A 13,625-nucleotide genomic window follows, 5' to 3' on the forward strand; every position below is an offset into this window, starting at 1 on the left:
TTGACTTCAATTTTGACACTTTATAGTTAGCTACGTATTTATTTGAAATTTATATATTTTCCTGTTTTTTTTATCTTAATTTCTTTACTTATGTTATATTTTCAATCTTGAAATACATTAACATTAGCTAAACAAAAAACAAAGTACAAATTAGCAGTATATGTAGGGAATAAAGCCTCAAATTAGTGTAGATGCTAATAAAAATGTATACGGAAATTATCGGAATAATCTTATTAATTTAGGCATTTGTTATAAATACAACACTTTGATTAAACTCATCAATAATAATTAAATTTTTGAAGACTCTAGTTTTTGTATCTATAGTACGGAAACAATTCGCCACGTACTACAATCCAATATGGCGTGTCTATGGCAAGTGCCGCGAAAATCAATAATGCTTGTAAACAAGCCGAGTACGATTCCGCTGCGAACTGCGTATTTTACCACGTATGGTTCACGTTTTTGCTTTGTTGAAAGTTTTAATTATTTATTTTTGTTATAGTAATTTAAGTTAGGCTAAAATGGAGTCGGCCAATGTAGGATATTCCTATCATTTACCTAGCGGGGGTTGGAATTATAAAATTCGCAACACTCTATCACAGTTTAGTGATTTATTTAGCGAATTTAATAAATATATTGCCCCTGCCTATCATCATGATCGTTGCGAGAGGTAAGTATTTGTTGTAAGTATGTTATGCTTTTTTATTGTGTGTAATATTAAACCTCAAAATTATCTATAAATTTACAGATCTGTCCAAATGCGGGTATATTCAATGCACAAAGGAGAATTTGTTATGGTTATTATAGCATTTTTTGCATGTTTTGGTCTTGGAGTATTCATAGGATTAGCAGGTGAGTAATATTTACAACTTTTCATTTCATATATCTAGTACCGCAAAAGTTGTCAGTACAATAATTATAAAACGATAACCAGCGAGTGTATCAGTCGCTACATTAAAAAATACACATAAAAATATTGCGAAATAGCTGTTAGTTTTAATATTAATATTATTTTAATTTCACATTACGAAGTTACAAGCTATATATTACTGTATTAAATTTCCTGTGCATATAAGTATAAAACAATTTGTCGCATCGCATACGAATTGACGGACAGTGAGTGGTTTAAGTGTCCAAGAACGTGACGTAATAAGTATAAGGGTTTAGTTTTATCGTGTGTAAACTGTATATTTCATTGTTACTATATAGGTATATTATGAATAGTACTACACGCCTGACTACAACTACTGCCATACAAATAACATTAGTATTGTTATTCTCTATTTAAAACATTTTCTACTTACTTTATTACTTTCCTATAATCGATCTTTGACTAACTAGACTTAAACTACGATAAAACATTTCCTTCACAAACACGTGTTAAAATTGGTATGAAACCTACTTGCACTTAAATAAATAAATAAAATTGTTATCTATGAAACTATAACTAGAAATCGATCAAGTGATTATATTACGTGCACACCTGAACAAAAATTTCGTTTCGTAACTTATCGTATTTTTTTAAATTCAAGTTAGAACCTTAATAGACATCAAACACTAAGGAAAAGACATCTCATATTCACTTGATTAGCCCACATATTTCTCAATATAAATCCGAACTTATTTTCATCAGGCCCATCACCAACAATGACTACATCGATATCTGCTACCAGCGTATTAAAGAACGCAAGTACGATATTCACTGGGCCGTTCCGCCTTCACAGCCCTGCGTTGGGCACTCGCGTCCAACAGTTGTGGCTTCTTGCTGAAATCATTACTAATAATAATGATGGTGCGTATAAACTTATCGTTCTGATGAACCTTGTTTAAACAGTAGATTTATTATAATTTATAAGATTAGCGCATAGGCAGGTCTAATATATGTGCGTTATTTCAAAAGGGGCACGTAACGGTATCATTCCCTGCGATATATTCTTTTCGCCCTTTTACGAAATGAAATTGTTATGAAAACGCAATACAACTAAACAATAAATACTGGTTTTACAGCTTCCTATTATATTCTGATAAGCTTATTTGTCACTTAAAATTACTATTTGACAAATAATGTATACAATTTTAATGAAATTTTTATTGAAAAGTAATATATCTCATTGATGTATATATCTATTTGTAATTTAACTGAAACATTTTTTTTTGCAGAGGAAATCTTTGACAAGAGCTTTCAAATAAGTATATCCATAGATGGCGTGCTGAGCGACCACACAACTGTCAATTTAACGCCAGAATCAGATGCAACAAATAGGTATGTATGGAAATCTTCTCAACCTTGCCCACCGAGCTTACAGAATACGTAACACGGAGCGAAAAAATATTTCCTAAATTAAATTTCGAACATATTACCATGTCATTTACTCGAAGCTTCACTTCAGTGAAGAGACAAAAATAACTAGTTTTTATTTTTTTTCCAGAACGCTCCACCTCAAATGTCAGAAACAAGTGTGCGAAGAAGTGATGGTTTTACATCTGGGTTCCTTAGAATACACTCATTACGTTCTCAACATACATTTCTATGGTCTACAAGAGTTCCATAAAAGATATTTTATACGCGAAGTAATGTTTTATGTAAGTTTCGCATTCTCACCAACATCACCTACATGGGCAGATTTTCATCTAGCTGTCTCTTTCCGTCGCATATAAATATCATATTATAGAGCGAGAACCATTGCTAATATCGCCGCTATGAACATAGATAAAAAATTATTCTTAGTATTTCGAGAAACTAATCATAAGTTTATTTAACTCATTGAACGCAAAACGGTTTATTTTAAATTGAGTTAACGTACATAGGTGTTTTCTTCATCTCCTATTTGGTTCAACAAGCGGCAAATTTATTCCACTGTCATAATGGATGATTTCATTTCCATACATGAGATATGATCAAATGTTTTATACCCGTCGCTAGCCAGTCGCCGTGTCAGCCTTCCCCCGGGGATGAGAAATAAATTAATAACCAGCAGTCCGCCCTTGCCTTACCAATAACCTTAAGAATAATATAATACGGTAAAAGATATATATAATAACTAGCTGCACCCGGCAAACGCTGTTCTGCCTTACTCTTATCGTTTAGTGGTATGAAAAATAGATGTTAGCTGATTCTCAGACCTACCCAATATGCTTACCAAATTTCAGAGGAATCGGTCAAGCCGTTTCGGAGGAGTATAGAGACTAACATTGTGACACGAGAAATTTTATATATAAGATAATATTCACCAGTTTGCTATTATATTTCAGTTTAAAACCTACAATCCAGTATTCACACAAATGGAAACCTGGTTCCGATTCATTTTTCTGCTAACAACATTCTCTGTTGCTGTAAGTATGTAACTGTATGAAATCCTACCCGTACTTTCCTGTTTTAAAAAAGCCTTGTCAACCTCTCACGTGATTTTCGAAGGAATAATCCAGAGTTAAACTTTATATCTTAAGGTCTCGAGACGGTCAAACGGTTTGATTCAATCCTTACATCTTTGAAACCGTTTTATATCGATTTGAACCGTTGTTAAACGGCACTGCGTAATTAAGTTCTATACACTGCAGCGCCGTAATTAGGGTTGTGATGGTTGTGACGCAGAACGTGAAAATTGTGGGATGCCCTCGAACAGGAATCGGTATTCCATCATTGAATCAAGTTAGTATCTTGTGTTTCTACGCAAGTCCTACAAAATCCAACACAAAACCAATCCAAAATTGTTCAAACGGCGCGATAAACCCAACAAAAATATGCAATTTCATGAAACAAGCTGCAAATTTGTAAATATACCTACACATAATCCTTTATTCTTTATATCTTAATTAAAACATGTTTCAAAAGATCCAATTTTACCTCAAGAGAGTACCCTTTTCTAAGTACATTTTAATATTAATACCGAACAAATCATATGTTTTTTGAATTTGCTTAAGTTTACTAAAAATAATTACAGTGTTGGTTTGCGCATACGCTGCGGAAGTACTCCACGCAAGACTGGGCAATTGAACAGAAGTGGTTATCTATTTTGCTACCATTGCTTTTGTTGTACAACGGTAAGAACTTACATACGTTAAAATGGATATATGGTGTCCAATTGACGTATTTATATATCTGTAATAAAAATTGTTTACTAATTAATTATTTAGGTAATTGTGATTAAAAAATATAAAAAAAAGTGTTTTAAAATCCAACCTCGCTCCTAATACCTACGTGACTAAAGTCACGTAACACGTATCAGTTACCTTTACGAGATATTTAAACATTTCAATTCTTTTAAACGACACATCTTATAGTATAGTTCTAGTTTCTTAAATCATAGAACAACAGGAATTCTTGAGAATTGTTGCCTCATAATATTATATTAGGAACTCTTACAAAGTCCTATTATATGCGTGAAATGTCAATTTGACAGCCTGCAAATAACCATGTCGATTAACATATTACATACGTAAAAAAGAGATTTGATATGTTTTTGTTTATGTTTGTTTTCAATTAGATCCTATATACCCTTTGCGCCTCGTATCGGGTGGGTGTTTCGCGCCGTTCGTAGACACAATGTTCCAGACGACGTTCCTAGCTTGCGTCATGCTCTCCTGGCTCGCCTTGTACCATGGACTGAGACAGGTAATTTATTTAAATGAAACAAATAGATTTTTGTTATTTATAAAGAAGTAATGTTTAATTTTTTAATGTTTAAAAAATTAAAACTTTCGGTTGTATCTACATGGACACTTCACGCCAATTGACATATTTATTGTGGGTATATTAAGATTTAGGTTCCAGCCTTTTATTTAAAGACACAGAATATGTTTAGAATATTAATGAAATTAAGTAAATGATAAAATTAATTTGTTAATAATAAGTAAGTTTAATAACAATACCTTTTCATAATTAGGATTTTATTCAAAGTAAATATATAAAACTATTTCACCTTTAATTGACCTTGTCCTCAAATAACATCGCCTGGGATTCCTTAACTGAATTAAACTGCACCATTTCCTTGTAATCATTGAATTGATAGTATTAGTAAAAGGAAAGCGACATTAAATCACATTTTTTTCAGAACGAAAGGAGTTTCGTGTCGTTTTATCTATTTAAAGTTATAATAGTCGCCTTAGTATGGACACCAGCGATGATTGTAACAGTGTGGCAAAAGTACTATGGGTACTACGATCCAACGTTCAATTACCTAACGGATCCTAATTATCGAGTGAGTATTTATGTTTTTTTTATTTTTACATACAAAGTTTAATATATGATTTATGTCCACCGCAGAACAGGAAAATTCCTTGCGCCTAATTGTACAATATTAGTAAATAATTCAAATATTATAACAAATTTATATGAAATTTATAACATAAAAATAAACACACACATGTATCTGGCAACTTAATATTTTTTTTTGTAAAATGCAATGTTTTTAAAGTGCGCAAAACATTTCAATTTCTCCATATTATTCAAAATGGCCCTAAAAATTTTCTCAATAGTAGTAGTTTTCTGTACTCGGGCCGTCGGAGTTTCTTGTTTCTGAATTTTTTTATTTAAATGTTCTTTGCTTAAAGTAAACATAATTATTTCGATAACATCGATAAAGCGATTCCTCTTGCTCACAATATAGCCAATAGAGTATATAACATTTATAAAGTTTTTAAGGCCATTTTCTAAAAGCTACCTTAGAAAGTAGTTTCAAGATAGTTAATTTGCACTAATTGATTATAAATTGTTTTTATTTTACAGATAGTAAAATTAACCTTCTTCTGTGCTGTGGCGCTATACTTCTTGTACCTGCTTATACTTGTCGTGAAGGCATATAGTGATCTCAGAAATATGCCATTTTTTGGTAAGTTGTCCTGTGATCCTCATAATTGCTTATTGATAATTGAACTTTATTCCTATAAAGTAGTATAATAGTAGTATTCCTATACTACTTACTAAAAGTACCTTTTAAAAATTCTTACGCTGACGCATTCAGGAAAATGATATGGAGCTAGTGCTTGGTAAAGTTAATTTTAAGAATTTCCTTCGCCAAAGGCCCCTTAATTGTTTATAATTTTTCTTTCTAGATATAAGACTGCGGTGTTTATCGATAATAGTGGTGTCCGTAATATCGATAACCACAATCTTAGGGCTTCATTCGTGGGGCCCCGCGGCCCTTCAAGACCATTGGGCCTCACAACCGAAGGTGCACTTCGATACATCCGCACCATTCATGGCAATGTATGGTTTGTTTAACTTCAAACTGTACATCCTAGCGTATCTTTTCTCCCCGGGAACTGGATCTATTCATGGTAAGATTTTACGATACAGCCTCTCTATTATACCTAGTAAATAAAAAAATTCAACGAGAAAACGTTTTTATAAACTTCATAGTTTATAAAAAGAATTTTTTCATATATAGACCTCTAGCTAAGTGTCTGTTTATAAATATTGATGTGGAACTAGCGTAGTGATGTGGTTTGTTTCGATCTAAGAATTTATGCCATTACATTTAGATCCTTCTAAGAAATTTTAAGGACACCATCAAATGTAACTTTTGGCATAAATTATTTTCTCGAGAAAGTTAGAGAGAGAGATATATAAAGAGAGTTAAAGCAATTAACTAAATTAAATAACTACTCACTATTGTAGAGTCGTTAGTTTCTGAGTCACGTGGCATATGAAGACTGACAACTGATTCTTGGGCTAAGTCATATTTTTCGTTCATTTCGAAAAAGTGAAGATAATAATTTTGTCTCAGCAAGTACGTCAAATGGACAGATAAAATATGTATTTCTACATTTCTTATTGCAGAAACCGCTATTACCAAAGACAATCCAGCGTTTTCGATGATTAACGACTCGGATGAAGATGTTATCTATGGTTCGGATGAAGAAAGCCGGCGTCCTCTCAACTCCCACTCCAGAGCAAATACAGAAAATATATGATGCAATATATTTTGCCTATATATTGTATTTCTTTTCTTGTTATACAATAAAACAAACTAAACTTAATGTATCCTTATTTCTATATTTCTATAATTTATATAGCTCTATTACACAGAGAGGAAAAATAGGTGGTGTGCAAGAATATGATGAAAGCCGTCAAAATTGTTAAATATATCACAAAACTAACACAACAAATTTAGTGTTACCCTTATACAAAAAATCTTTAAAGAAACTTTCAAGTTACAACCGTTAAAAATCAAGTTGGTACGGTACACAGCCATTACATTATGGCAAAATTATTTTTAATGCAAACCTTAGATACCTATTCTTTATTCTCTTTATTCTTTAATTACTGATTGTTTCATTTTTTTTTTGTTTTTTTCTGTGCAAAAACAAATCTTGGGGGGATTATTAGTTTCAATTTGTGACGGATTCTTGTATACAGAACGGATTTCGCAAAACTAACCAAGACAACTTGATTATTTATAATATTTTTATGATTTTACTCGCCCAAAGCTACACTGGTATCTTTACTAATCTGTGCGAAAAGTAACGTCAGTAAATTAGGTATACAAAGTAGAAAAGAATTGAGTTTTATTTTTAACGCGACAAACATAAATAATTTTTTTTTTTTAATCAAACTCCACTAACAAAAATCTTCTACGGGTTAAATTCAGAAGTTAATTCAATCTTGGAACAACAACACTGCCTTATCTTCCAAACAAATTTTATATTGTTTTGCAAATGGAATAAAATATAATTATGTATAATGCTAAGCCGTTAAAAACTGTATTATCAAGATTTCTTTGGGTGTAAACCGGTTATTATAAGTCGTACGCTGTCTTCTATGTCTTAACATTACGTTAGTAAAAGTCTCATAATTGATTTAAGAAATTTAACTTTAATTATATTTTTACAAAAAGTATTACTAACCATTAAACGTCGTTAAAAATGTCGACAAGAAACACTAAGTTGTATAAATAAACAAATACTTGATATATCACATTTTCAGTATTATGTTATAGAATACCAACTATCTACCGATGATCACTGATCAGCGGCCATATTCATGCCATATTAGTCCGCGTCCTTCTAAATCAAGTGTTGCCAACGTCCAGAGCTTGCAACATCATTGTTACGATATCAACGCAAGAGTGCAGGTATTTAGCTTATGAAACATTGAAATACAAATTATACCTATTTCAACATAATTTTCAGTTCAGTTTAAATATAATCTCTCAGTTCATGCCAATGCCTATTTCATTCGACAAAATACATAACAAACGTTCAATGTTCATTCAAAATATATTTGATGGAATTAATTAAAAAAAAATAATCACAGTAAATATTTACTACAGGTGTAATTCAAATATTTTAAAATTATTCTAAAATAATACTTTGACAAGTCCGTCATACGCCATTTCGCCATAACGTAACCATTATCCACCATTTTGATCAAGGCCGCCTAGTATTGCCAGCCTCTAATTTCTCAATTGACATAGCAAGTTTAGAAATGAAACATGGCATGACATTAATTTTTTAATCAGGAATACAATAAATAATAAGTCAGCATACCTATATTAAAATACATACAGTCAATCTAATGCTATAGTCTGTAAATTGTTCAAAGAGTGAGTTATGAGAATTACAGGATGTGGTTGTAATATAAGTGAGGAGAGGGGTCTTTGTCTCGCGCCACAAGGCTCCGCAGGAAGCGCATGGGGCGTCGCTGCAGTGCGCCGTAGCACTGCCCCACCCCTCATAACACAAGCAATCCCTGCTCTGGGATCACAGTTCTCATTAACACTAGTCTCTTCCTCGTCTGAACACAGATCAATCACCTCACACTCACTGTCAGTTTTATTCAATGGATCACAGCTTTTAACATCCACTTCCATAGATTCAGTATCAGGCTCCACATACACAATGTCTTTCTCTTCTACACACTGTTTACTCAGTGCTTCTTTCTGGAGATTATCTATATATTCTTCTATTTTTTCTAAGGACATCCGTGTTACATCTACAGATACAGGCTTACACTTCAAAAGCAATAACTGACCCTTTAAATCCAGAACTGTTTTACACCTCTGATTGGGAAACACATGCTTTCGATGCCAATAGTCTATGGGTCTTTTGTATCGCACCGGAAACACGTGATTTTTGCCTTTACTACCTACATTTTTAGTACATACTATTGAATTACAGCAATACCTCTCAACTCTTTCACGAGAATAACTTGTATCTCTTTGAACATTGACTTTGGCATTCTTCAAATATGCCAAAGAGGAAAAAGGATATGGTGGACCTCGATCTACGCTTGTAGCGGTCCGTCCATTTCTGGGCCTGATATCTATAACAGAATTATCTGAGACTTGCTCCTCTTTCTGTTCCTGTATTGGTTTGAGCTTTAATGCAGATATGAATTCTTGCAAAGAACCAGAGCAAGACGTCTGATAACTTTCATTGTTACACAGCCTCTCATGTGCCTTCAGAATATCAACATTATCAAAGTGACTGTCACAAGTATCACAAAGATAAATATCAGCTGGCTTATCATACATCAAGTTCTCATTTCGAAATGTTACTAAGAGCCTTCCAGTAGGGCCATGGTAGAGAGACGTCGTGTGGTCGTTGTTATCAACGTACGTGAGTATACTCCGGTCATATCGAGCTAAGTGTGCCGAGAACAATAACAAAAACGCGCTTTTGTGATAGTCGTAACATCGCTTCACTAAATTCTTGAGCCTCGCTTCCCAATCTTGTGGAACTTTACAGGGTCTAACAAACGGGTGAGAGAATACAACATTTTTCGGCCACCAAGGCGGTTGTTTGATGTCTTTGGCAGTATCATGACCCCAGGAACATGTCACCATGAATGTTATGAACTTTTCCAACTCGGCTGCTGAGACCTTTGATAGATCGGTCGGGTTCCCGTTAGCGAACAGCAGCGGTAAGTTGGCGATCATGATTGCGATCGCTTATGGTCATCGCCGAGGAATCAGCGCTTGCGTTTTGGTCCCGTGTAACTTAATAACAATAGCTTTGCACTGCATTATTCTAATCAACATCAAACACTTTAAATATAACACATAAATTTCACGAATTTTTCCTTCGTAAATTCTGAGGATCTAAACTTGTTTCGCTCTCAAAATAATTAAAAAATTCAGAGAGCAAGCGCGTTCGTTAACTAAAAAGAGAAAGAATCACATTTCGTCACAGAATAAACTTGCACAGATTAAATTAAACGCAATGTTCTACTCAATAGACACTGCCCCGATTTCCCGCCCGTAATTTGCTGATTATTCATCTACGGTCTACATTCGATTGAAAATAATATTGTTCAAAATTATTGTTCATTCTAACAATTTTTGTTCCTATATTTTTCAAATATTCTATAAATTCTTCCCATATTTAAAATATGTTGATTATGCATGTCCCCTTGATGCTATTATTGAAATGGGTAATAACATTGCAGAGACGCTATTTGCTGGTATCATGAGCAAAGAAAAACAAATTGTAGTTTAATTTATTGGTATATGCAGTATCATACATAGAATCCTGAATGCAGAGCTACCTGTAGATTCCTAAAACTAATAGACAACTGGATATACCTATATCATTATCCGTTTCCCTTATCAAATTCACATACTTTTATAGTCTGCTATTAACTGTCACACGTAAATATCAGAATTCAAATATGATATCTGTCATTTGTCAATACAATTATTGTCAGAATCAGATGTACAAACATATTTGTGTTATCTTTAATTTGATTCATTAAAATACCCGGAATATAAAAGTTTGTACATATACATAAGTATATCAAACATAAATACTAAAATGCATGTTTCTTAATCGTAGTATAAAATTAATTGTTTGTACATTTTACAACTTAAGCATTCATTGACATAAATATGGTAAGTTCTACGAAAACTGGTTATAAAGGTTTGATATTTTTTCTTTCATATTAAATATTTTCTTTAAGGAGCATAAAATCAAACAAGATTCCATTGATTCTCCTTCTTCGACTACCAAAGAAGCTGTCGATTACAAGTAAGTGATATGTAAATATTTTATTGCAAAGAATATTTCATATTTTCTTTGTTTCGAATACTTTTTCTCAATGATTCATTTTACTAAAAGAATGTTGAATGTCAAATACGAAAAAAATAATAATTTGGTGTTGTACTTGATATTTGTTTATTTACCAATTATGTAATGTAAGATAGGTAAAGTATTCATCATAATATAAGTTCTTAGTTACATTTTTTCTTACCCTTTCATCATCATCATCAGCCCATATATGTTCCCACTGCTCTTGCCCTTTATTTTTTTTGTAAATTGTAATCTCTCCTGCTTATACTTAAAACCATGCATGTCTTTAATTTGAAAGATCAAGTAAATTTAATGGCCTATGATAATAATTGTATAAATAAATAATGAAGCACCAATTTTTGGTGTAAATGTAAAAATAAAAACCATTCCCGTGTCCCCTAGTGGGGTATAGGGGAGATGATATACATCTGTTTCACTGATCGATTTATATTAATAGACAAGTAGGTGATCACCCTTCTGTGACCTACCAGACTGAGACATTTTTTTCTGTGTGTCCCCAGGAATCGAACCCAGGACCACTTGGTTCTACGCTCACGCATTAGCCCCTGAACCAAGGAGGTGGTCAGGTCATTTATAATATATAGTATTATATTGATTAATAATATAAGATATTGTGTATTCTATAAATAACACCAATAAAAATTAAAATCCGCTATATTGGTTTACTTAAATTTGGTGGATTATGGGGCAAGTGGCTTGTTAAATAATGTATGCATTGTTTTATTTATTACATTTTCAGTCTTCAGTTTCCAACATGGTCAATGGAATATTTGAAGAAGACATCCATAGAGTTGAAGTTGGTCAGACCTCGTAGTTTAGCATGGGCTGTAATGTTAAATGCTATCCCATCCCCTGATGGAGGGGATATTATGTTAAGGTAAATATTTATAAAGGCACTGTATTATATATTTTTATACATTTTTGGTAAGTAAGACTTATATGTGTATTGCTATAGAAATCAAAATCTATACTAATATTACAAAGCCTAAGAGTTTGTTTGTTGGGGGGCTGACCGCTAGTTATACAATGCAGCTTGACTGGAAATTTTGTGATTTTTACACAATATGTACCAAAGTTTGTCCTTTTTTTAATAATATATGTTTATTTAAATGATTGCATAATTCTTCAACAGATTGCAATGAATGGAATAATGTATTTTACAAAAATAATCAAGCTATGCAAACAAATTATTCTTAAAGTTAGACTAGGGATTTTGCTTCAGAGGAGTAAGTTTATTGATTTATTGATATTTCCTTGTTGACAGCATAAAAGGTCATCGAAATTTGTACAATGATCTGAAAGAGAAATTATCAATGGATCCTCGAGAAGTTATTGGAGATGATCCTCTATCCCAAAATGATGAGGTAAATTAAACACTTAATTTGCACTTAACTCATTATTAACCAACTAAATGTTCTGTTATGGAAATTGTATTTTGTAATCTATAGGTAATAAGCTTTTTGAAGTTGTAAGAAATAAACAATAATTATTCATTTGCTGTAACACTATTCAATTAAGATAACATAACTAACATTCCTTTAATATGGTACCGTCAAATCCTAAACTTAGTAAACTCTGCTCATACTTTTTTTTTGTTATTATTTAACACCCAAAATTTATCTATGCCATGAACATTTTCTGTATCAGAAACTGGAACAAAAGTAATGTTTATTTTGTGGATTGATCTAACACTCTTTGGCACAATAGTTAGAGTGATTTATCACTACACAACCCAGTTGATAAAGAAAAACTGTTCCATTTTAGCCATTCACTTTTTTGTATAAACAAGTTTGTATATAGGCATTGCAATTTTATGTGAGCTTAGCATAAGCTTAGCGTGAACTTAGCATGCTTTGGCTCAAATTGGGCCAGCTCACACTAGGGAGGTACCACACCCCCACCAAAAGTAGAAAAATTGCATCTACCAATATTTTTAGTTTAAGTCCATTATTGATTTTGATTTGTCAACTACTCAGTTATGTCCAGATTTTTTGTTTATGTTTTTCAGAGTGCGTGGAAACAACATTTCTGCGATAATGAGCTCAAAGCGTTAATTTTACAAGATGTAGTTAGAACATTTCCTGATGAAGTATTTTTCCGAGATAAGGATATTCAAGATATGATGGTAAGATATGAAGGATATTTTTCAACTATAGATGTAAAAGAAAGTTGTTTTAGTTAAATAAATTGTTACCTGGAAGCAACTGAATGATTTTAATGATTTTTGGATTTGTCTCTGCTTGCAACTTTATCAAAAATTTGATATAGTTATAAAAAAAATCTATGTATCAAGTTAATAAATTATTATAAAATTTTCTAATAAAAATCTGTTCTCATTAAATTACAAATATGTGAAGCTTGTTATTAATTTTCATAAAAATTATTTCATTAATGTTTACTGTGACATTAACATACAGATATATGTAAAACGAGAACTATTTTCTCAATAATTTAAGGTTCGCGTATTATTCTTCTGGGCTAGGGCTCACCCAAGTCCGGGATATCGTCAAGGAATGCACGAGATCTTAGCTCCACTGTTGTATGAGCTTCATAATGATAGGAAGTTTGCTCCTAATGATTTGAGGTAATGTTTTTTT

At 32.3% G+C, this 13,625-nt stretch overlaps 3 protein-coding genes across 3 annotated transcripts in view; 2 read left to right on the forward strand and 1 right to left on the reverse strand.

Annotated features, from left to right (window-relative positions):
• The first annotated feature begins 364 nt into the window (after positions 1 to 364).
• LOC119840417 (transmembrane protein 181) lies at positions 365 to 6,945 on the forward strand. Its single transcript, XM_038367017.1, has 12 exons — positions 365 to 670; positions 749 to 852; positions 1,634 to 1,792; positions 2,161 to 2,263; positions 2,430 to 2,583; positions 3,253 to 3,333; positions 3,942 to 4,041; positions 4,485 to 4,612; positions 5,052 to 5,198; positions 5,726 to 5,828; positions 6,052 to 6,276; positions 6,779 to 6,945. The coding sequence occupies exons 1-12, from the start codon at positions 522 to 524 to the stop codon at positions 6,910 to 6,912; spliced, it is 1,587 nt and encodes a 528-aa protein (XP_038222945.1). The 5' UTR covers positions 365 to 521; the 3' UTR covers positions 6,913 to 6,945.
• An 850-nt stretch (positions 6,946 to 7,795) lies between these two features.
• Positions 7,796 to 10,114, reverse strand: LOC119840442. Its single transcript, XM_038367063.1, has one exon. It carries the CDS (start codon positions 9,876 to 9,878, stop codon positions 8,508 to 8,510), a length of 1,371 nt encoding a protein of 456 aa, XP_038222991.1. The 5' UTR covers positions 9,879 to 10,114; the 3' UTR covers positions 7,796 to 8,507.
• Positions 10,115 to 10,627: 513 nt separating this feature from the next.
• The window catches only part of LOC119840598 (TBC1 domain family member 5 homolog A), an 11,173-nt gene continuing 8,175 nt past the window's right edge, over positions 10,628 to 13,625 (forward strand). The window contains exons 1-6 of the mRNA XM_038367285.1: positions 10,628 to 10,829; positions 10,898 to 10,965; positions 11,768 to 11,905; positions 12,293 to 12,392; positions 13,037 to 13,153; positions 13,485 to 13,612. Of these exons, the coding sequence (XP_038223213.1) occupies positions 10,827 to 10,829; positions 10,898 to 10,965; positions 11,768 to 11,905; positions 12,293 to 12,392; positions 13,037 to 13,153; positions 13,485 to 13,612 (554 nt within the window). The 5' untranslated portion in view covers positions 10,628 to 10,826. The remainder of the gene's footprint in view (positions 10,830 to 10,897; positions 10,966 to 11,767; positions 11,906 to 12,292; positions 12,393 to 13,036; positions 13,154 to 13,484; positions 13,613 to 13,625) is intronic.

Source organism: Zerene cesonia, chromosome 6 (genome assembly GCF_012273895.1).
Source record: "Zerene cesonia ecotype Mississippi chromosome 6, Zerene_cesonia_1.1, whole genome shotgun sequence".
NCBI classification, from domain to species: domain Eukaryota; kingdom Metazoa; phylum Arthropoda; class Insecta; order Lepidoptera; family Pieridae; genus Zerene; species Zerene cesonia.

Excerpts from the sequence above, each read along its gene's own strand:
- LOC119840442 (XM_038367063.1), bottom strand. The coding sequence starts at position 9,878 with ATGATCGCCAACTTACCGCTGCTGTTCGCTAACGGGAACCCGACCGAT.
- LOC119840417 (XM_038367017.1), top strand. The coding sequence starts at position 522 with ATGGAGTCGGCCAATGTAGGATATTCCTATCATTTACCTAGCGGGGGT. Across the intron at positions 2,264-2,429 it reads GAATCAGATGCAACAAATAG|AACGCTCCACCTCAAATGTC; the intron begins GTATGTATGGAA and ends TTTTTTTTCCAG. Across the intron at positions 2,584-3,252 it reads TACGCGAAGTAATGTTTTAT|TTTAAAACCTACAATCCAGT; the intron begins GTAAGTTTCGCA and ends ATTATATTTCAG.